General features: G+C 34.6%; 1 protein-coding gene across 5 annotated transcripts in view; it reads right to left on the bottom strand.

Annotated features, from left to right (window-relative positions):
* Positions 1-22,604, bottom strand: part of CACNA2D1 (calcium voltage-gated channel auxiliary subunit alpha2delta 1) — a 506,092-nt gene that overhangs the window by 181,915 nt on the left and 301,573 nt on the right. For all 5 annotated transcript variants that reach the window (XM_031936055.1, XM_023226696.2, XM_023226701.2 and 2 more), the window contains exon 5: positions 10,015-10,056. In XM_031936055.1, the coding sequence (XP_031791915.1) occupies positions 10,015-10,056 (42 nt within the window). The remainder of the gene's footprint in view (positions 1-10,014; positions 10,057-22,604) is intronic.

Here is a 22,604-nt window from a genome sequence, read left to right as displayed (position 1 = left end):
AATGAGACACCAGACCTCCTCCTAATTCCTGTTTTTCCTGCATATAGCTACATTTCTCTCATGCTATATAAACTCCCAATTTTAGTCAGTTGAGCAGACAGATTTGAGACTTATCTCCCATCTCCTCAGTTGCAACACCCAAATAAAGCTTTCTTCCCTGGCAATATTCTTTGTCTCAGTGACTGGCTTTCTGTGCATCAAGCAACGGGACATAAGCCAGAGTTCATGTTTCACAAATATTCATGTTAAATTAGCTTATCATATCTGCCCATACTTGGAACCAAAAATCTTGACACTTACATCACTTGTTGTAATTACAGACAAATACTCTAACTCCACCACTTATTCTCCAACTTCAATTTATTTTGGACATGGGAGAAACTACATTGTCTGTTTTAACTCTCCTCTTAGTCTTGATGGCTGTCCCCAGGGACAAAGGAGAGAAGATGAGGAAACAGTGTCCACTGCCACTCTCATCTGCATCCAGTCCCATTAGATGAAATTAAGGAAGCAAATGTCTATCTTACATATTAATTGAAATATCATTCATAGTAAAAGCTGGCTTTACTATTTCCTATCTTAATTTTGCTTCCACTAACCTTGAAGCAAAATTAACATTTTCATTTCCACCATGCTTACAATACAGCACCTCTTTAAAAGGTGAACACATCTTCACAAACACTATGAAAATAGTATGGATACACAAATTTAACAAGCATTATCTCAGCAACTACTGTATACTAAAAAAGAAACTAAATATTATTTCTACCTCAAATTGCTAAAAAACTTAGTAGAGAAGACCAGATCCTGTACACACATTCTATCGTATAAGGTATTGTACCATTAAAGCCAGAAATGCATTACAAGTTGCTTAGAATGCTCATAGGAAGGACTACCATTTGCTAACTAGAAAAAAAAAAAAAAAAAAAAAAAAAAAAACAAGGAAGGCTTAAAGAGAGAGTTATTATTTAAACTGGGTTTTTAAGTAAAGCATTTGATTGGAAGAATTGTATGGTATCATGATCAGGTAACTAGCATGATTAATCATGTTAACATTATCTAGCATAAGTTAACTGAACACAGGAAAGATTGTCTTAAATATCCAATAAGGCCATATGTGCCTTATATCCTTCCATGAGAATCACGGCTCATCCAATAATTTATCCCAGTTATACCTGCATAGTTTTTTTTGTTTGTTCATTTTCTGAGGTTTTTTGTTTGTTTTTGAGACAGGGTCCCACTGTCACCCTGGCTGGAGTGCAGTGGCACAATATCAGCTCACTGCAGCCCTGACCTCCCGGGCTCAAGCAATCCTCCCACCTCAGTCTCCCAAGTAGCTAGCACTACAGGTGCACCCCATCATGTCTGGCTAACTTTAGTATTTTTTTGTACAGACAGCGTTTTGCCATATTGCCCAGGCTGGTCTTAAACTCCTGAGATCATGGGTTCTGCCCGCCTCAGCCTCCTGAAGGGCTGGGATTACAGGTGTGCACCACCACACCTGGCCTCTACCTGTGTTTTTAAGTTTCAAGAGGAAAATCTATTTAGAGCCATAATTTTTATATTATACAATCGTAAGGAGACATTAATTCTATACTTAATTTCAGCCACTGCTTTAGCTAAATCTGGCTGTCAGTATTTATTTTATAGCCACAAGGTGAATATAAATAGCATTGATCTAAGTAGAGGAACGTAGATAACTATAAAATGCCCTTCTGGAATTGTCTTATACCAGAGTCCTTGAAGAGCTTAAACTTCCCCACAAGCTGACTAATTCAGATGCAGCTAATAGAAAGCTTTCACTCTAAAGGAAGCATTGATAAACTTTAAATACTTGCTTTACCTCTGAGGCCATGCATCATCATTATAATGAACAAAATCAATAGATTACACTCGAATGTATCCTTCTTTCTATATAAATGTGAACCTGGTGCTAATAAACACAAAAGAACAGTAGAAATCAGGAAATTCCAAATTTCATCCTGATGCCAACATGTACTAATCTCATGACCTTCTCTGTATGATTTACTTCTATTATGAAGGCTGCTACTACTTCATCTCTAACTACTCATATCCCATACTCCCCTCCCCTGCCCCTACATTCCCCTAAATGCTGGTGTTCTGAGGAGTCTATCTTGTACTGTCTTAAGGTATTTTTTTTTTTTAATGTTGTGTAGATGTGTGAAGCAGGCTGAAAGAAAGACACTAACGAGTAGTGGTATTACAGCAGGCTGGAGAATATGTTATATCCAAAGGTATTCAAATTCATTTTGTTTTTAACTTTGTATAAGCATGCCAAAATTTATCTGTAGATGAATCTGGCCTTGCTATATATGTAACTTCACACTTGCTCAGGAAATTTCAGCCACTTGTTTTCAAATTCCCCTCATAAGCTAAACATAAAACTCTATTCTAGGACACTCTCCTAAGCAACCAAACTAAATACTTAGCAGCCTACTAGAAATCTCCTCTTGAATATCCTTGAGCAAGTTTTTGGTATAAATGTTCTTGACTTTTAAAAATCTTTGTCTGAATCACTGCAGGCCTTCCAAACCTACAATTATATACAGATTTCTTGGCAGACCTGAATGTTTTCTTCCATTAAATCCTTGATGATTATATCTGATACATGTGCTTTGACCTGATCTCTGGGAAGACAGGACTTATGAATACACCTATGAATTCTGACCTTCACATTTATTAACTTTGTTCCCACTTTTTTTTTTTTTTTTTTTTTACTTTTCTGGCACTCGAAGAGTACTTCTCAAACTTATTCTGAGGATTATTGATAAATAATTCACATTGTCAAATTTGTTAGTTTCTCCAATGAGAATTTTGTTTCAGTGGTTTTCATTTTGATGGTTTTAGTCTACTTTTTATAGATCATTGACTGGCTTTTTCTTTGGGGACAGTAAGCATATATTAAATGTTGTTTGTCTTTCTGCCTGACACATCTGAAGTAATATTATCTTAGAGAAAATTTTCCTCTGTGTCTTTAATATTTACTTTACTGTTACTGAATCGCTCATGGATTTCTCCATTGACTAGATTTTATTTTATTAGTCTTAAATGAAGAAAGGCCTATCTAGTCTCAAGACTGGGAAGTAGTCTGATGGTACAGATTTTTTTCCCCAAGTATGTGCTGTCATATTTGTAACTATGGAAGTGACAATGATATAAAACATGTGGTCCCGTCACTGGTCAACAGTAGGGCAACCATTTTCTTCAAAGTATGTATTTCATTGTCAATCCTCTAGATTATAGACCTACATAGGTCTGGGCTAAGGTTGGGGATAGCAGGGAAAAGGTCTCTCTAAAAATGAAAGAATGAAAAAAAATAGAAAGTATGAGGAACAAAAATGGGGAAGTAAGTCTGGAATATGATTATGACGTGTTCTTAAACTATACTTAAGAACATTCCTTTTACAGTTGTGTGAAATGAAGCTTTAATATTAACTTAGATTTATTGGGAAAGAAAGTTTGGGTGATTACAGTGTGTACGCGATATTGTAAGAGTCATGTCAGCTGCTATAAGTGTGTAAGAGCTGCTGTCTGGGAACTTACATTCTTAAGAAGGGACCTCATGATAATAATTCACAAAGATTGCCTTCAAGAAGGAAAAACTTTCCTTTCACTGCCAAACATTGTATGTTCCATTTAGGAAAGTTTCTGGTAAAGTTTTTGCAGAGTATTAAAAACCAAAAAGAGAGTCAGTAATAAGTGATAAAGATCTTGGCAATGGAAAAAGATATATGAATATAATGTTTATAAATGTATATAATAATGTATCATAATTAAATGTATATTTAACATTTATAATCATAAAATGAGATAATTTCAATAGTTCTTAACAACATATTTGAGACCAATGTCTAAACTTAGATGATTGTATTAGAGCAGTGAAAGGAAATGACTGATGTGACTACTAGGAAATACTGGAAATGATCACTAATCTACTAGTCTTAGGAGTTGGAAAACAAATCATCTCCAGCAGAACTGGTGAAAAAGTTAAAAATAATAACCAGAGCATCAGCATTTATAATATTTTAGTTATACCCAGGAGGTATAACATTTAAAACAGAAACTTTATTTAGCACTTTGTTTTTGCGGGGGCGTGGGGGAGACGGAGTCTCGCTCTGTTACCCAGGCTGGAGCACAGTGGCCTGACGGCAAGCTCCGCCTCCTGGGTTCACACTGTTCTCCTGCCTCAGCCTCCCGAGTAGCCAAAAATTTTTTTAAATTTTTTTTTTAGTAGAGACAGGGTTTCACCGTGTTAGCCAGGATGGTCTCAATCTCCTGACCTCATGATCTGCCCACCTCAGCCTCCCAAAAGTGCTGGGATTACAGGTGTGAGCCACCGCGCCCGGCCAGCTCTTTTAAGTTAAATTTGTTCTAGGGTTATAATGTTATTTTGTATTTTGTATTTCTATATACATATTATATATGTATATTTTTATACATTATGCATATATGCATATTATACATATATTTTTATATAAGTATACATATTACATATGTGTTTATGTATATATTTTATATTTTGAATTTCTATATAGTGAACTGCAACGTAACTTAGTATGTTAACAAACTGCAACCTACTTTTAAAGTATATTCTTGTAACTAATAGCTGAGCTTCAGCTAATCATAGCAGCTGAGTTTCAGCTAATCACAGGCTGCCCAGTGATCAGATTATATCCACAGAGGGCAAATGCTACATCATGCCCAAGTAAGGTAAATGTCCAGCTATAACCAATCAAGCTGTTTCTGTACATCACTTCCTCTGTCTGTCTATAAATACTGCCTGGGTGGGGCTCTCTCCTAGTTTTGAGTACTGCCTGATTCATGAATCATTCTTTATACAAATAAACTCAGGTAAATTTAATTTCTCCATAATTTCTTTCAACAGCCCTCAGATATTAATCCCCATTGAAACATACTGAGGACTAAATTTATTAATTATCTCAGCAGTTAGCATGCCAATTAGCCCCATTGTTTTATTAGATAGTCGATGTAGATGTATGAGATTGTAAAATTATATTTTATCCTCTCAAATGACACATTTTTAATGAGGAATATGACATTGTAGAATTTGAACAATAAAAATACATAGCTAAACTAGCATGTAGAAAAGTGAGAGCCAAGAACAGTGATAGTAGCCACATTCAAACAAAAACAATGTGATGACATTATGATTTGTGAACACCTAGTATATAAAATACCAAGCAATGCATATATAAAGTTGTAAATAAAAGATCCAATTAAATCTACCCCCATTGCAAAACTTTTGGTGAGGGTGAGTAAATTTCATCATCCGTAGGAGTTTAACTTCATGAGATAGGTAACAATCTTTTTTTAAAAAATGTAAACACTGAAAATCATTAACTAGAATATCAAAGTGTAAAATGTACTTACAGTTCTTAACTTTCACTGTAAGATAGTAAATATTTCTATTGCAGAAAACAATTTGATCATTAGTTATCAAAATACATTAGGAGTTATTAGAAAAATCTCAGCACAGAACTTAATTTTATATTCATTTTACTATAAAAGAATTATCTCCCACAAAGGGTTTGATTATATTTAAAAGACAACAGTCACTCAGATGAATGACTGGAGTGTTTGCACTAACTTTAACATGTCAAGAAGAACAAATTCAAGATATGTGCAGAAACGGCTAATTAATGACCTTCTTCTCAACTACTATCCTCTCCCTTCTCTCTTTAGTAATATAACTCTACGTGTTAGTTGAGTATATATACATGGGTCAAGGGTTGGGGGGAAAAAGTACTCCATATCCTCTTGCAACAATTCAAGGCTGGTCACTAAGTTGTTGACAATGGGCACAGATAGAAGTGATGTATGCAAACTCTGAGACATGCCCCTAAAAGCAAAGGGTGTGGCTCCCATCGTCACTTGCCTCTCTCTTCTATTCTAGAACACCAAAAGAATCATGGATATTGGAACATCGATCTTGAGCACAACATGGAAGAGCTACAATGTGGAAAGCAGAGAATGGGGGAGAAGAACCTTGAAGCCTGGAAAGACAGGGAGTTGCCATATTAGCCAATGTATCCAGAATGTTCCTAGAGAGGAATCAATTTCTGTCTAATTTTGGCCATTTTTACTTTAGTTATCTCTCAAGCAGACTAACTGATATACTAATAAATACAACATAATTCATTTTGCTTCAATGTTTAAGATCTTATAAGAGCATTAGCATTATATTCTAAAGCACTTTGAGCTTGTCCAATGAAAAATTTTTAGTATACAATAAATTATCATATAGTTATTTACAAATTCTGAGAAAAATTCACATGAAATATTCCAAATACAGAAAACTGAATTATGCCACAAGGATTAACTTTGTATTTCACATTCAGGTTGATTTGACATGATAATTTATTGGTATTTTTATTTTATAAAGCCTTCTACAAGTAAAATTATATTTCTTCATGTAATTCCTTCCATGCTTTCTCTTAACAAATTACATTCTTGCTCTACTTGAGCAATGACAGTCATAAATATGGCCAAATAAATATTTACATAGTGCTTACATATATCAGCAATATTCAGATTTGTATGTGTAAAATAATATTTTACCCAGTATTAAGAAATGCACATTAATGTACAGATTTCACAGATATGTAAACAACCTCACTTTGGCTCAGAAACTTTTACAAGTCAATGAGCCTGAAAAAACGTAGGCTTCCCATGTTGGGGGCAAAATCTGAATACTGGAAGACAAGTAATCAAAACAGTGAAAAACTATTTCAATGTGTTAAATTATCTTAATGCTGAGCAGCCTATGAGGAAATAATGTCTCTGTACATTAATGGTGGTAGAACTTGGTCTGCTCCTTTTTTGTAAGTGACATTACACTATGTATCAAAATTCATTAAAATGTCAAAAATTCCCACTTTTGGGAATCTATCCTAAAAATAAGTTTAAAACGTTGAAGAAAAATGTTGATGTGTAAAGATGTATTGATATTCATGTGAATACTCACAAAGGAAAATTAACCTCCAAGATAAAAGTGGGGTTAATTGAATCTTGTTATATCAACTCAAAAGAATGATCCAACTATTTCACAAGATAAAAAAATGATTATGCCACTTAATAACTTGTGTACTTAAAGAATCATGCAGGGCCGGGTGCGGTGGCTCATGCCTGCAATCCCAGCACTTTGGGAGGCTGAGGCGGGCAGATCAGGACATCAGGAGATCGAGACCATCCTGGCTAACATGGTGAAACCCCGTCTCTACTAAAAATACAAAAAATTAGCCGGGTGTGGTGGCGGGCACCTGTAGTCCCAGCCACCTGGGAGACTGAGGCAGGAGAATGGGGTGAACCTGGGAGGCGGAGCTTGCAGTGAGCCGAGATGGTGCCACTGTACTCCAGGCTGGGCGACAGAGTGAGACTCCGTCTCAAAAAACAAACAAAAAGCAAAACAACAACAAAAATAAAAACCAAAAAAAGAATCATGCAAATAAACAAACATATATGTTCATGAGAAAATCTTAAAAATGTACCAAAAAAACAACATGCTTATAGTAGGGTAAGAGTAATGAATGTCATTTTCTTCCCTCCTTTTGACTATTAAATTCTATAATGTGGTCATATTCTTTATCCATTTAAGTATATTCTTTATATATAAGTATATATTTTCATTAGAATCTAAGAATATCCAGAACTGAAATGAACTTTATGGATCACCTATTCATCTGTATCATGTGTTAGATGAGAGAGTAACAGTTCAAATTTTGATAGCCCTAAGGTGACTATAATTTTAGGGCTGGATTAGGGCATGAATTATTCTGATTCCTATTGTAGTTCACTTTGCACAAAACAACACTTTTTGCAAATTATTCTGATAATGTTATTGTTTGTATATAAAGAAATTGAGTTTTCTCCAAACGCTGATCATCACTTTTTTAAGTTTTAAATTTAAATGTGGACATTTTATTATTTATGTGGCTTTGATTTAATTTGCTAAATTTCACCTCATGGCAGAAAAGAGAGACAGAATCCTTTTCATAAGCATAAACAGATAACCCACAGTAGTATTAGATACTATTTTTTTTAAATGAGAAAATGGAAAAATCAGGGCAAGTTTAATAAGTTCACTTAACATTTTTTTTTTCTCTCTCAAGAGAGTTTGATTTAAATATTTGAATGAACATCAGTGAAGGCAAACTATGTAACAATATTAGAACTCAAGTATTACAAATAGTAACATGTGCACTTTTCCACTTGTAGTGGACATATATGCTCAAATGGGCAACTTTGAAGCATTGATTGAAACTGGAGTGATAGTTACTAAAAAGTCATAATGACATTTTACATATAATTGTTAAAGTCTTGAACAAAGGAAAATGACCAATTTCAATGTAAAATAAAAATTATTTTCTAAATAATGAGTGAACATAAATAAAACTGTTTGACATATAAATGTAACTTAATTAGTTTAGAGAAAAAATACGTATTTGAAGTATTGGTTTCAGTATCTTTATGCAATCCTTAATTGGAGGATTGCATGTCAATGCCATTCACTTTATTATAAGTCTTTGTCATTGCTTTACAAATTAAATATTAAATAAATGTTGCAATTTATGTACCAGGAAGGTTGACGAAGATTTTGCATATATTTTTAAATAAGTTTAAAAATATCAAGTGCTAGTTATAATGGTGAAACTAAACATTTCTTCAAAAATGGTATTTATTTTGACATCAATAAACCATTAAAACATTTTGTTTTAGTTGACAGTTTATACTTAATAAGCCTCCTACATTGTTAAAATAATATATACAATCATGATAAGAGGAAAGGTGTCACTGGAATACCACCTATGTCTAGAGGGAAAAAAATACTTTTCAAAACACCCTTAGCTCTTCAACTATAAATTGGAGAAAATAAAACCTTCTTCATTCACAGTATTGTTGTAGGAACTATGTAAAGTAAGTTGTGTAAAGTGGTTAGTAGCATGGTTTGAGATGGTGGTGGTATAATTTGTTACAATTTGGGAAACTGTGACATTATCAAGCCATTAGGTGTTTTCTCATTTTTTGAAGACCAGATAGACTTGTTTTATATATTTTTTCATTTTCTTCTTTTAAATAGCTGGAAGAAAATACCATATAATAGTATATAAATACAATTATTTGGATTCAGATAAGAAATGTGTGAAACATATGCAATACTTTTATTATATTTGTTTGCTATGTTTACTGAAATACCCCAAGCTCTTAAAATAACTAAAATATAGGATGACCTTAACAAATACTTTGTCTTAAAAAATAAGTATACATAGGCAATTTTTAAGAGTCAAACACAAGAATTTTAAATAATTAAGTGTAACCTCTATTAGATAACTTTGAAAACGTTTTCACCATAACTAAGTAATAAAATGTGTCCTCAATGTCTATCCAAATGTTGCAATATTAGAAGAAACTGATTATCACTAAAATAATCCATGTTTTCAAGTCACTTAAATACGCATATTAGAGTCATTTATTTAAAAAGTCATACGGAGCAACTACTTTGTTTCAGACTGTACAAGCAGGGCAGGTTGTTGCACAGCTTCTGGGGTGTCATTCATATTGCAGTTGAAGTAAATGGTTATCCCCGGTGTGCAAAGTTCAAGTCAAAGCAGATAGGCGTGGTGACCCTGGTGACCGGAGCCAGGATACAGAGATAGATGGGATTTGATAGCTATTTTCAGTATTGCTAATGGAGTCCAGAGTATCACAGTTGGTACAGTCGACTGTGGTCTGGAAACAGTGCAGTGAGGGTTCAGATCCAGAGACACACATGGAATTTTTACTTAGGAAGATGCCAAGAGTAAGTTGTTAAAAATCACAAAAGTTCTTCATTATCTTGTATCTAACCAGTATTTTGCTCATGCAATCTAACATTGTCTTAAAAACTAAGCCTGCTACCTCAATTTATTCTATAAGACCAATCATTTTACTATAATTAATTTTGTTGGAATTTAATGTAAAATATTTAATACTTACATCGAGATCATCCTTTGCATTGTAGTAGACAACTTCATTGCTCTACAAAAAAAAGAGAATGCTTTATTGATTTTAATAAAACCAATACTGTATCAAACATTGAATACATTTTGTGCATATTTCAGATAAACTCATTGTAATCTTTCTTTCACAATATATTCTACAATGATCCATAAAGATTAGCCACTAGTTTTCTAAGAACATATTAAAACAGTTTATCAGTGATGTTACATCTTGCATTGGGAAAAAGATCCCAGTGTACGTCTGAGACCTATTTGTCAAGAAAAAATAAGTGAAAAAGTTGTAAGTAAAATAAATTATACATGAACACATATATACACCAATATATTAATACACAATGAACAGGATAATTCAAGAAGCATGTAAGATACATGTCTTAATACTTTGTTGAAGCCATGATTTTTATATACATACACACAAATAGAGTGTCGAAATGATTCTTGTGGAAATGTGCATCTATAAAATGTTAGCAGAAATTTACTCATGAGAGTCAGATAAGAAATGATGAGCACCTGGGAATTCAGATAGTAAAAAATATCGCATCATCTCACACTAACACTCTCATATTCTAGCAAAGTGGTGAATTAGCATTGGTTTTCTAGCAAGAATAAATATATATGGATGACTCTGCTAGCCATCAGTGTTCCTGAAAAATACAATAAATATAAATTAGGGCTATAAACTATGTCACAAAGGAAAAATGGAAATGGATTAATAAAATGACTGTCAGGAATTTAAAACTCCTATTCTGTGTGTCTCTGAGGCTAGTACTATGCAGTGTAAAAATAATCCGCTTATACTGATTTCTCTGTCTTATTCCAAATTGATTGAATAGTTCATCTTCCATATGTCTTCAAGCAGTAAACTCACTATGATGTGAACACATATTTTCTCTGCCTCTTAAACATCCAAAAACATAGATGCTGTAAAATTTTATTAGAAGCATATAATACTCAATTTTTTAAAAAGAAATTACTTGGGAAAAGTTCACTAAATTAGTGCTTCTCAAAGTGTATTCCCTTTCCCCCTCCCCCACAAAAATCACTACTTCTTCAAGATATTAATGGATGTTATGCGGGCAAAAGCATTCCATGATCATATGACTTTAGAAAATAATAAAGTTAAAATTGTCTCTTTCCAGCAGAACTTCACAGAGACAATGTATTACTGTACATTATACATCTCCAAGAGGAAAATATATTGTGTTTTCTCAGTTTATTTATCACAGAAATCTGCCTGTTCTTGTTTGAGAAACATACCACAAGATTGAAACTCTAAAAATGTGGAGGTCTCTATGAAGACCAAACAAACCAAAAATGATATAAATATCAAAACATATGATTCATAAGAGACTGAAATCGATGAGTTTGAATTTCATTTAGAATAACTAAAAGTTTTACATTATTTAATTGATTTCCAAAAGAATTATTTAGTAGCTACAAATTCCAACATGCGTAAAAATTCTAATTCCTGAAACATTTCTTATAGCATTAGTTTCATAACAGTTAAAATAAAAAGCAGAGCTCATCACATGTACAAAGCAAGACAATCTTCTGAATCCACCTGAGACCCAAACCTAATTACTAGTTTATTGATCCTGCTTGTACCTCTGCAGTTTATACTTAGGAGACAATTTTCAATTTAAAATGTGGATTCTACGAAAAGTTAAAGCACTGAATAAGTTCATCTTCATTTTAGACTTTATTTTCTGCCATATGCTTGTTTATATTAACAGAATGGGAACATGAAGAAAACAAGGTGTGGCAGCATTGAATTTCAAGCAGTTCAACATCGTCATTTTCAACAGATGCTCACTACTATCTATATGCACACACTGTTGTGCCAAGAAAGGCAAAAAATAAGTCAAACCTATCAACTCCTACTCTTCTGATAAAATAATGGATACAGATCAGCTGTATAAAACAACCCATGTATGTAGGATTATACTTGGTCCATGGTACTAGAATTAATGGTTAGTAAAGGAAGTATTTCCTAGTAATAAAATATAAATAATCATTATTGATTAAGGCTAAGATTAAGAGTATTTCACCTAGTGTCAGAAGGGTTACAAGTATGATGTTTTAAGTGTCAGTATTGATATAAACTCAGTATTAATATAAACTAAGTATTTTGATTCCGTTAAGAGCTATGCATGAAACTAAAATTAAGTAAAATTAAGAATTAAAAATATCTAAATTTATTTGAGAATTTCCAAATGTTTTTCTTTTTGTGTGTGTGTGTGTACGACATTCTACAAAACTTGTTACTTATCTCTTCTTTCAGAAACTATATTATGAGGATCCATGATATAATGATGAGCACTCTCAACTCTGAAGCTCTATGTTGCTTTTAAAGCTGTAATTGTAAAGGTGCATTTCAAAGTTTACTTAAGTATTATGAATTTGTACAAGACTTTCTGGATTCTGAATTGCATATAATTCCAAATGCTGAGTTTTTAAGTAAACTGAAGAAACCAATATATATTAGTCATAAAATTATATTGCATGTCAAACATCCATATTCAACCATACTCATCCATACGCCTTTCTTATAACTAAGTATTTGACATTTCCTTTTTTTATTTATTTATTTTTTTTCTTTTGAGATGGAGTCTCACTCTATCACCCAGGCTGGAGTGCAACGGCACAATCTCGGCTCACTGCAAATTCTGCCTCCCAGGTTCAAGCAATTCTCCTGCCTCAGCCTCCCAAATAGCTGGGATTGCAGGCATTTGCCAACACACCTGGCTATTATTATTATTATCATTATTATTATTATTATTATTATTATTATTATTGTTATTATTAGAGATCGTGTTTCATCATGTTGATCAGGCTGGTCTCGAACCCCTCACCTCAAGTGATCGGCGCGCCTCAGCTACCCAAAGTGTTGGGATTACAGGCGTGAGCCACCGTGCCCGGACTTGACATTTCCATTTTAAAAGAGTTCTTTCTCAACATATCATTTATTTACATGATCAAAATATCAATAAAAATAACAAAACTGACTTTTTATAGAAAACAACAAAATAAGAAAGCACTTACTCAAATATGCGAGCTTAGACAGGTTGTCACATTTTAAGAAGAGAACATAGACCTTAGTGGAATATGCAACCAATTATGTCCAATACCTTAAAACTAAATTTCTTCTTCACCCAAAAATGGGATATTGCTTTTGGCTTAGGAGCATTTTTATAAACCTCATATGATAAACATGCTTTTCTTTCTCAAACTCCAAATTTTCATTCATAGCATATACAGTTCATTATTCCCTTATTTCATGAAACAGAAAAGCTCACTTGATCAATTTTAAAAAGAATATATTTATGCAGGGCATCATGAGTTGAAGAAACTAACTCTGCATCTCCTCTGTCAACCAAATTCACCTTTTCGGAATATGACATTAAAATAAATGCCAAACATTCAAAGAGCACTTAATTTATAACACCACATAAAAATAATTTCCACGTCTCAGCTCATCATATTTTCTTATTTAAAAAAAAAAAATGCAATTGGCAGGGCGTGGTGGCTCACGCCTGTAGTCCCAGCACTTTGGGAGGTTGAGGCAGGCAGATCACAAGGTCAGGAGATTGAGACCATCCTGGTTAACACGATGAAACCCTGTCTCTACTAAAAAATACAAAAAACTGGCTAGGCGTGGTGGCGGGCGCCTATGGTCCTGGCTACTTAGGAGGCTGAGGCAAGAGAACGGCATGAGCCCAGAAGGTGGAGCTTGCAGTGAGCAGTGAGCCAAGATAGCTTCACTGCACTCCAGCACAGGCGACAGAATCAGACTCTCAAAAAAAAAAAAAAAAAAAAAAAAAAATTGCAATTACTCGTTTGTGATTTTTGTTTGGAAGATTTCAGAATTATTTGGCTCAGAAACAATTTCAACTATAATTCTGAGAAAAATCATATTTTGGAGAAGCAGTCATTCTCTTTCATATCAATTCATTCATAGCTATCTTTTTGCCATTTAGAAATGTATTAAGATATGTGCAGCTATGTTAACTAAATCAGTCTTTCACTAGGAATTATTCAAATCACTGAGTCACCAAAATATATTCAGAACCAATCTTAACAGGATTGGGATAAAGCACAATTCTTAGGAATAAAAGACGATTCACACTGAATCAACCAAATTCTGTTCTGATGCTTTTACAGACATGAGTTTTACTTAAAATGAATTCTGTGCTAATAGAAAATTAGGGGAGGAAATTAAAAAAAAAAAAAGTTAAATGCCTTAAGTGGATAAAATTAAAGGAGAAGAGGAAAAAGTCTCAGCTGAATTCTTTCTCCCTTAATCCAGTCTCCTGTTCCTATCTCACTTACACTTTGTACAGGGAGATTTTCGGGCTTCCACATCAATCGAGGGAGCCACATCCCACTCATTGAACAATTGCTTTGGCAACCTTCTCCGTGCTAGGTACTGGAAAAACAAAGATGAATCAAATCTACACCCTGACCACAGGGAGCAAGTGTTCACCCTCCAACTCGTCTGTGGCAAAGAGCTGACCTCCTGTATATGAAAAATATCTCATTATGGTTGGATGACATGACTACATAAACTAAAACTTTCTCAGTTTTCAAAATAGTTGAGAATTAAGAATTTAAGATAGTCAAGACTTTGCCCCTCTGTTGATCAGTTTGAGCATGTGTATGTTTCTTTCTTAATCATTTCCCTGTCTTATTACTAAAAATTCCCTCGGTCCCTTCTCCAGAAAGTACGGTTATACCAGTATCATTTAATACTTTAATTAAAACTATGGCATATAAACTAATTACCATAGGCACAAATAATAGAGTAATCTTATTTCTCTATTATCCTTCAGCCTAAATGTCTTTATGCAAATTATTAAACAACGTCATGTTAGAAAGGTATTTCACACTCAAACACACAGGTTTTCAGTGGATTTCAAGGCATTATGTGCAGTATGATAGAATAAAGTCAGCAACAGCCTCAAACTAGATTCAGGGATTAAGCCTTTGGAGAGCTATTTTTCATAATTTAAGCACCACCAGATGACAAGAACAAATTGTTTTGTTTCTGATTTTTAACCATGCAGTTTAGTTATTTATTATCTCCTTGAAACAAATTTGCCCAAATGGTCCATGCTAATATAATACTGCTGCTTACTGAAATTTAAAACATCCCCTAGCAAGTTGAGAGATAAATTACTTTAGTACCACATTGTCTATTGGGAGTCAAAATTAAATCTGAGCAAAATAGACCTTTCCATCTTAAAAATGTATATTGTGAGTGACAGCTCCTTGCATGCCACTTGCCCACAAATGTGGGCCTCTGATGAATAGTTTATGTTAAAAATCTGACGCAGACATGCAAAGCTTCCCCATGGAACTAAGATGCTGCCAGGAAAAAGGCTTAAATATTGCAACTGAAAATTAAGATTTTATAATCAACAATTAAAATATATGACACATTCAAAATTCAAATAGAGACTAACTTCCTGTCCAATCTACTAATTCTCTTATCTTGGCTATACTCAGCTCTGCACATCATTGACAGCCTGACAAATTTTGGGCAACTGTCCTGTCTGCTAAAGTCACTTTTACAAAATATTGCAATCTTATTGTCATTTTTATCACTCTTGAGTTCCAGATATGAAGTCAATTGGTTAAACATTGTAAAGACACTTCATTAAAAATAAGTTACGTCGGCCGGGCGCGGTGGCTCAAGCCTGTAATCCCAGCACTTTGGGAGGCCGAGACGGGCGGATCACGAGGTCAGGAGATCGAGACCATCTTGGCTAACACTGTAAAAGCCCGTCTCTACTAAAAAATACAAAAAAACTAGCCGGGCGAGGTGGCGGGCACCTGTAGTTCCAGCTACTCAGGAGGCTGAGGCAGGAGAATGGCGTAAACCCGGGAGGCAGAGCTTGCAGTGAGCTGAGATCCGGCCACTGCACTCCAGCCTGGGCAACAGAGCGAGACTCCGTCTCAAAAAAAAAAAAAAAAAAAAAAAAAAAAGTTACGTTAATGATTCATGCCGACCAACATCTACACTGTTTAGCTAAAATCATTTATAACTCAAATTTTCTGGAAATACATTTGTAGCAATTTGACTTACTAACCACTGCTATTTTGTCCATATCAACTGTTGTACATAGGATGAGTTCAATCAACAGCACTGTAACACTGTGTGAATAAAAGAACTTAGGAACATGTATGTATGTGTGGCTGTGTGTGTGTCAGTGGCAAGGAGGGACATGAATGTGAGTGAATCACTTTCAAGACAGTGGTCCAGGAAAAAAGTATTTTTTTCCTGTCATTATATTTGTTTGAAGTTTGGAAAACATGAACATATTGAGAAAGCACGTAATTTAGAAGATGAAAAGAAAAAATAAAAATGGGCACAGGTCCATCTAGAGATCAGTGTTACCATATAACTGACCTGAATAAGTGATAAACCTGCATTCATATTATGTGACAAGAGACAATAAATAATTGATTTAAAGTGTTAAGTACAGTGCATGGCATACAATATATGCCCCATAATTGTTAACTACTTTATATATATGAAAAATATCAGGAATATACATCCACAGAATTTATCTATTACCTTTAGTTAATACCCACTTATACATGAAGTAATGTAAATTATCATTTTATTTTCTTAGATCAGTTAGGATGCAATGTGTCTATTTAAAGTATTATCTTCAAAGATTCCACATAGCAGAGTGGAGAAGAAATAAAATTACTAGTTGTTATTATGCTTTTTAATCTGATACACCAAATGAGATGATTTATAACAAAGCCTAATGCAAATGGTAACTAATTGGAGTGGAAAGGGCTTATATGCATCCTGTCCACCAAATGTGTTGCTGTGCTCCAGACCTGTGTGATTCCGTACTCTTCCGTCTCTACATGTACACCTCCACATATCAATCATCATTCATTACCGCCTACAGAAACTTTCAACTTGTATTAACCTAAAAGTTTGCTTGTCCATCCCAACATTCAAACTGCCCAATCTTGCTGGAGAAAATTACACACCAGTAAATCAGGAGTTTTTATGTTTTAAAAACTGTAACAAACATATAGGGTTGTTTGGTAAAACGTTTTTCTATTCAGAAATCCTACAGCTTTTCAGAAACTGTTTATTCACCCAGTCTAATCATGTGATTCTGTCTGGCTACTAAATCACATCACCCTACTTCTCTGATGACAGAAATTAACAAGTACCTAAATATATTCAATAACTGTATTCTTTGGGTGTAATAGGTCTAGGCGTAGTTATAGTTGTAAAAGTTGAGCCGGTTACAGCCTGAATCCTTGAGGCTTCCTTCATCTCTTGGCTTCAGGGTTACAGGACAAATCATTTAATTTTCTTAACCTAGTAAGAATCTGGCTTCTAACACAATCGATAGTACTGATACTAATAACATACTTTCTAAAATATTTTATTCGAACCTGATTTTCTATTACTAATAGTATTATTTGCTTAAAATTTAATTTTTATTTGTAGCTTCATGAGAATTTCAGTGTTCTAGAACTAACTCCTAAATCTGTGTACTGGATGCTAGCCCCTGCTGATTCATTAAGAATTCCATTTCTTCTTCATCCCCTTTTTCTCCCTTGTGTATCCATCTTTTATTTAATCCCATTAAGGTAATTTGCAAAATGCAACTAAGAGAATTTGTGGAATAAAAACTAAGATGTGTTCTGGCATGAAATATTTTTCACCTAAAATTTAAAATTCTAGCAGAAGGTTAAGAAAATATATCAAAGAAGCCAAGTTCAATGTTTCCTTAGCTCCTATATAAATACAAACCATTTTAATATTTGTCTAACATTTTTCTAATGAACTAAAGGTCAAAAATCACCTACTGCCAACTTAATATTTTGTAAGTCATATATCAGTAATCATTACCATTTTTTAAATGATGGATCATTTTTTACATTAACTCTTCACTAGCCTTTAAAATTAGTTGCATAATAAAAAATCAAAATAAGTCTACATTTTGATTGTACGCTTGAATATCAGAGTTTTATTTAAAAAGGTTAAAGTAAAATGATTTTGCTAGTGTGATTCAATAATGTATGGATTATATTGAAACATAATCTGTTCCTTCTTTGAATTTTCAGCATTCTTTCATAAGAATAAATAAGCATTGAGCTTTGTACACATGCTCAGCCTGATTTATGTTAGAAACCTAAACACATGTTTTTTGAGACCCTGATTACTAAAGGTAACCCAGTGAGTTAAATATTCTCAATGTCAATTTTATGTATTGAAAAGCTAAGACTAGCAACAGTTAAACTGGTCTTCTTATCCCCAATCAAATACTTATACCTCCTGTGTACTACTATTATGAATGCAGGCAGGATCTACATCTTAGAGACAGTGAATTATATATGTGTGTATATATATGTATACGTACATATGTATATATAAAGTACATATATAAATTTTATATATACACACATACATACACACACATTCTGTATATATATTATACACACACAATTATATATACACATACATATATATACCTATACCATATACACACATATATACCTATATGTATTAGATAAACTATTTAGAGTTTACCTAATAGTTTATTTGGGTAACTATTTAGAGTTTACCTAACAGTTAATTTAGGTAACTATTTAGAGTTTACCTAATAGTTAAACTTTGAGACACATTCATTCATTTTATCCATTCTTTTAACTTTGTCTTACAATCTACATTAAAATATAAATTTAAAATTATTAATTTATTTAGCTTACTGGAAGAACAACAAAACTAGAAAATAATTTTGGCCTTTTGTAAGCTTGCTTCTGTTACTTTTACCACATATCGCTTTACATTTCCTCATCAGGTATTTTCCATTGCTTAATTGTAATATTTTAGTCTGCTCATTCTTTTAAGTTGCCATTATGGTGCCTGTAAATTAAAGTATCACTTCATAAGTTGTCCAGCACATTAACCAATCTACAAGCCAAAGACATCTAAGAGAAGTAGTCACAGTGAAACATAGTAGATCCATGTGTCCTCACTATGTTTAATAACCTAACTGCAAAGATGCTCATGTACTACAGCCCAGAGTTGTACTATCATACTGGTGACACAAATGGAAATATCTCCCTAGAGGAAAGAAACAGTCATGACCTTCAGTAAAAGGAACTGCTCATTGCTTCTACATAAGTATATATATAATTTTTAAAGGTAAGAAGATTAAGCTACTACAATTTGAGTAGAGACAATGTTCTATTGTGCATAGACTCAATGTTAGCAGTGTCTGGAATGCTGTATGAAGTGCTATTGAAAGGATTGATAAATGAGTAAATGAATACGATAGGCCTATGAGCAACAATTAGAAATTTGGCCAGGTGCTGTGACTCAGGCCTGTAATCCCAGCACTCTGGGAGGCCGAGGGGGGCAGATCACCTGAGGTCAGGAGTTCGAGACCAGCCTGGCCATCATGGTGAAATCCTGTCTCTACTAACACTACAAAAATTAGTTGGGTGTGGTGGCACACATCTGTAATCCCAGCTACTTGGGAGTCTGAGGCAGGAGAATCACTTGATCCCAGGGGCAGAGGTTGTAGTGAGCCAAGATAGCGCCACTGCACTCTAGCCTGGGTGACAGCAAGACTCCCATCTCTAAATAAATAAATAAATAAATAGATAGATAGATAGATAGATAGATAGATAGAAAAAAGCTATTAGAAATTCTAATAAAATAACACACACACACACACACCCCTGCACACATACATATAATGCATCACAGTCGAAAAAAAGTATACAGTTTTACAAAAGCTCAAATAAGTTAAAATGTAGGCTACTTTCACTCTCATAGGAAATCAAGGAGAAATTCCAGGTAGACTCATTTCAGAGTTCATTGTCTCTTGAACTTCAAAGGAGATCAATTCCTATTAAACATTAAGAGCTATATCAATTTATTTCTTCATCTGATAAACTTTAATAGGAGTCTGCCTGTAAGCTATTTTGGTGCTCCAAACGATATCAATAAATATATGATTTAAACTCTATGAGAAGAGCAAAGGTAGAATATGAGAAGGTAAATACATTATTTTCCTCAGGCACCAAATCTCCCAGGAACCTCATTCCAGAACTGAACAAACACATTCATAATGCTGTGGAACTTGCTTTAATCTCTTTTAATCTGTAACTCCAATGAAGCTTCAGATATAATCATCTAAAGCATTAAAATTTAATCCTCCAAAATATTTCATTTCTTATGTTTCTTCCTACTGATTCAGACACCCCACAGATCTTCTTGACTCATGATCAAGGTCAACAGCACTTGATCATAAGATGTCTTAGCAAGAGAGTTGTTAATCTGTCCAACGGTAATATTAGCCCTTCCTTTCCAGATTAATGACCATCAACTCCAGATTAGTATCCTACTAAAACAAAATATGAGGATTAACATTACGGTCAATGAATAACTTAGTTTAAAATAATCTGTTCAGAGTGAGAGCCTCGAAGAACATTTGGTTGGTAATCACCACATCAATTTCATTCATCTTTCATCGGGCTTGTAGGAATATGTAGGATAGGAAAGAAAGGGTAGTACAGGGACATTTATTATGTGTCACTTATGAAATAAACAGTCACATATATACAGTACTCCTTGCTCATCTCCAGGAGAAACTTCCAAGACGTTCCAGTAAAGGCCTGACACTGCAGATATAGATAATATTCCTCTGTTATACAAACTTACAAGGTTTAATTTATATATTAGGCACAGTAAGAGATTAACAACAATAATCAAATGAAATAATTATAACTTTATGCTGGCATCACTATTCTGTGAAAGTGTTAACAGCTAAAACAAATATATCACTGTTCAGCTTGGATACTGCATTATGTTCCTATAAGGCAATAGACTTAAAAGCAAGGCTTATTAAAGTAGAAAGGAGATTTATAAGTTTCAAAACTAGATGATTTTACATGTAAGACAAAACTATGAAGTCTAAATGATGAGGCAGAGTCAGAAAAAAAAAAAAGTCAGGATATGAAACAAGGCATATTCCTCCCTATTAGAAAAAGGAATATTGAGAATTTCCAGAGTTGAGTTGAAAGAGCAAAAGAAAAGCTGAAGGAGAGAGCTGAAAGTGACATATATATGGACTGGCTCCCATTATAGGTAGAAAACAGTGGGAGAGGGAAGGAGGTGTGTTTGGGAGAAATTTGCCACATTTTCTATTGGGAGTCTGGAATAAAGACTTTCCATTATTAAGTAAAATAAAGGTGCATCCAGGAAGCTTTCTTTGCTGCAGAAAACTCCCCAGCATCCCTGCTTCATGTCAAAATCGGATAATCTTTTTTTTTTTTTTTTTTTTTTTTTTTTTTGAGAACAGAGTTTTGCTATTGTCGCCTAGCTGGACTGCAGTGGTGCAATCTTGGCTCACTGCAACCTCTGCCTCCCAGGTTCAAGTGATTCTCCTGCCTCAGCCTCCCAAGCAGCTGGGATTGCAGGCACCCTCCACCACGTCCAGCTAATTTTTTATTTTTAGTAGAGAAAGGATTTCACCATGTTGGCCAGGCTGCTCTCAAACTTCTGACCTCAGGGGATCCACTCACCTGCAGCCTCCCAAAATGCTGGGATTACAGGCATGAGCCACTATGCCCGGCCAGATACCCTTAATGCCTCTCATAGAACCTTCTTGTATTTCCCCACTGTATAAATCAGAGAGCAGAGTCACTACATATCACTGGTTTGTTGTATTGACTAAATGGACAAGTATCTGAGTTAGGGATTGGCTGCACTCCCTGCCTCAGTCTGCGCACTCACCGCACCATAGTGTGATCACCTGCCTGAGCCCTGGGAGAGACTACACCTCAGTCATCTTTGAGCCCATCACAGCTTAGACGCCATTAACTAGTAAACAAGCCTGCCTCCCTCATAAGGTCGTTGAATGATCTGACGAATTCTCTTAATATTCCATAGACAAGATGTTCATTGACTGGTTTTTAACACTGTCCTAGGTTTGGTTCCCCAGAAATAGACACTGAGATTAGGATTTGAGCATAGGTAATTTATTTGGGAGGTGATCTCAGGAGACACCAATAGGAGAGTAGAGAAGTGAGACACCAAGGCACACAAGCTGTGGTCCAGCACACAAGGCTACCTAGGAACCTTGGGAGGCTATATAGAATTTCACTCAAAACTGTCATTTCCCAAGAATAAGGAGGCTCAGGTAGTATCCGCCCATACCAGCTGTCACTGAGAGTGTTTACTCCTGCACTTTCTGGCCACCTGAGAAAACCCTCAAGGCCAAGATGTGCAGACGCTTAGAGTAGGAAGCCATGAGTATGTATGTGCCCAGGAGCAGTGTCTCACGCCTGTAATCCCAGCACTTTGGGAGGCCGAGGTGGGAGGATCACGAGGTCAGGAGATCGAGACCATCCTAGCTAACACGGTGAAACTCCGTCCCTACTAAAAATGCAAAAATGCAAAAAAAAAAAAAAAAAAAAATTAGCCAGGTGTGGTGGCGGGCGCCTGGAGTCCCAGCTACCGGGAAGGCTGAGGCAGGAAAATAGCGTGAGTCCGGGAGGCGGAGCTTGCAGTGAGCC

This window comes from Piliocolobus tephrosceles, chromosome 8, assembly GCF_002776525.5.
Source record: "Piliocolobus tephrosceles isolate RC106 chromosome 8, ASM277652v3, whole genome shotgun sequence".
Classification (NCBI taxonomy): Eukaryota; Metazoa; Chordata; class Mammalia; order Primates; family Cercopithecidae; genus Piliocolobus; species Piliocolobus tephrosceles.
The sequence above is the reverse complement of the archived record's forward strand: the minus strand, read 5'-3'. Positions and strand labels throughout refer to the sequence as shown.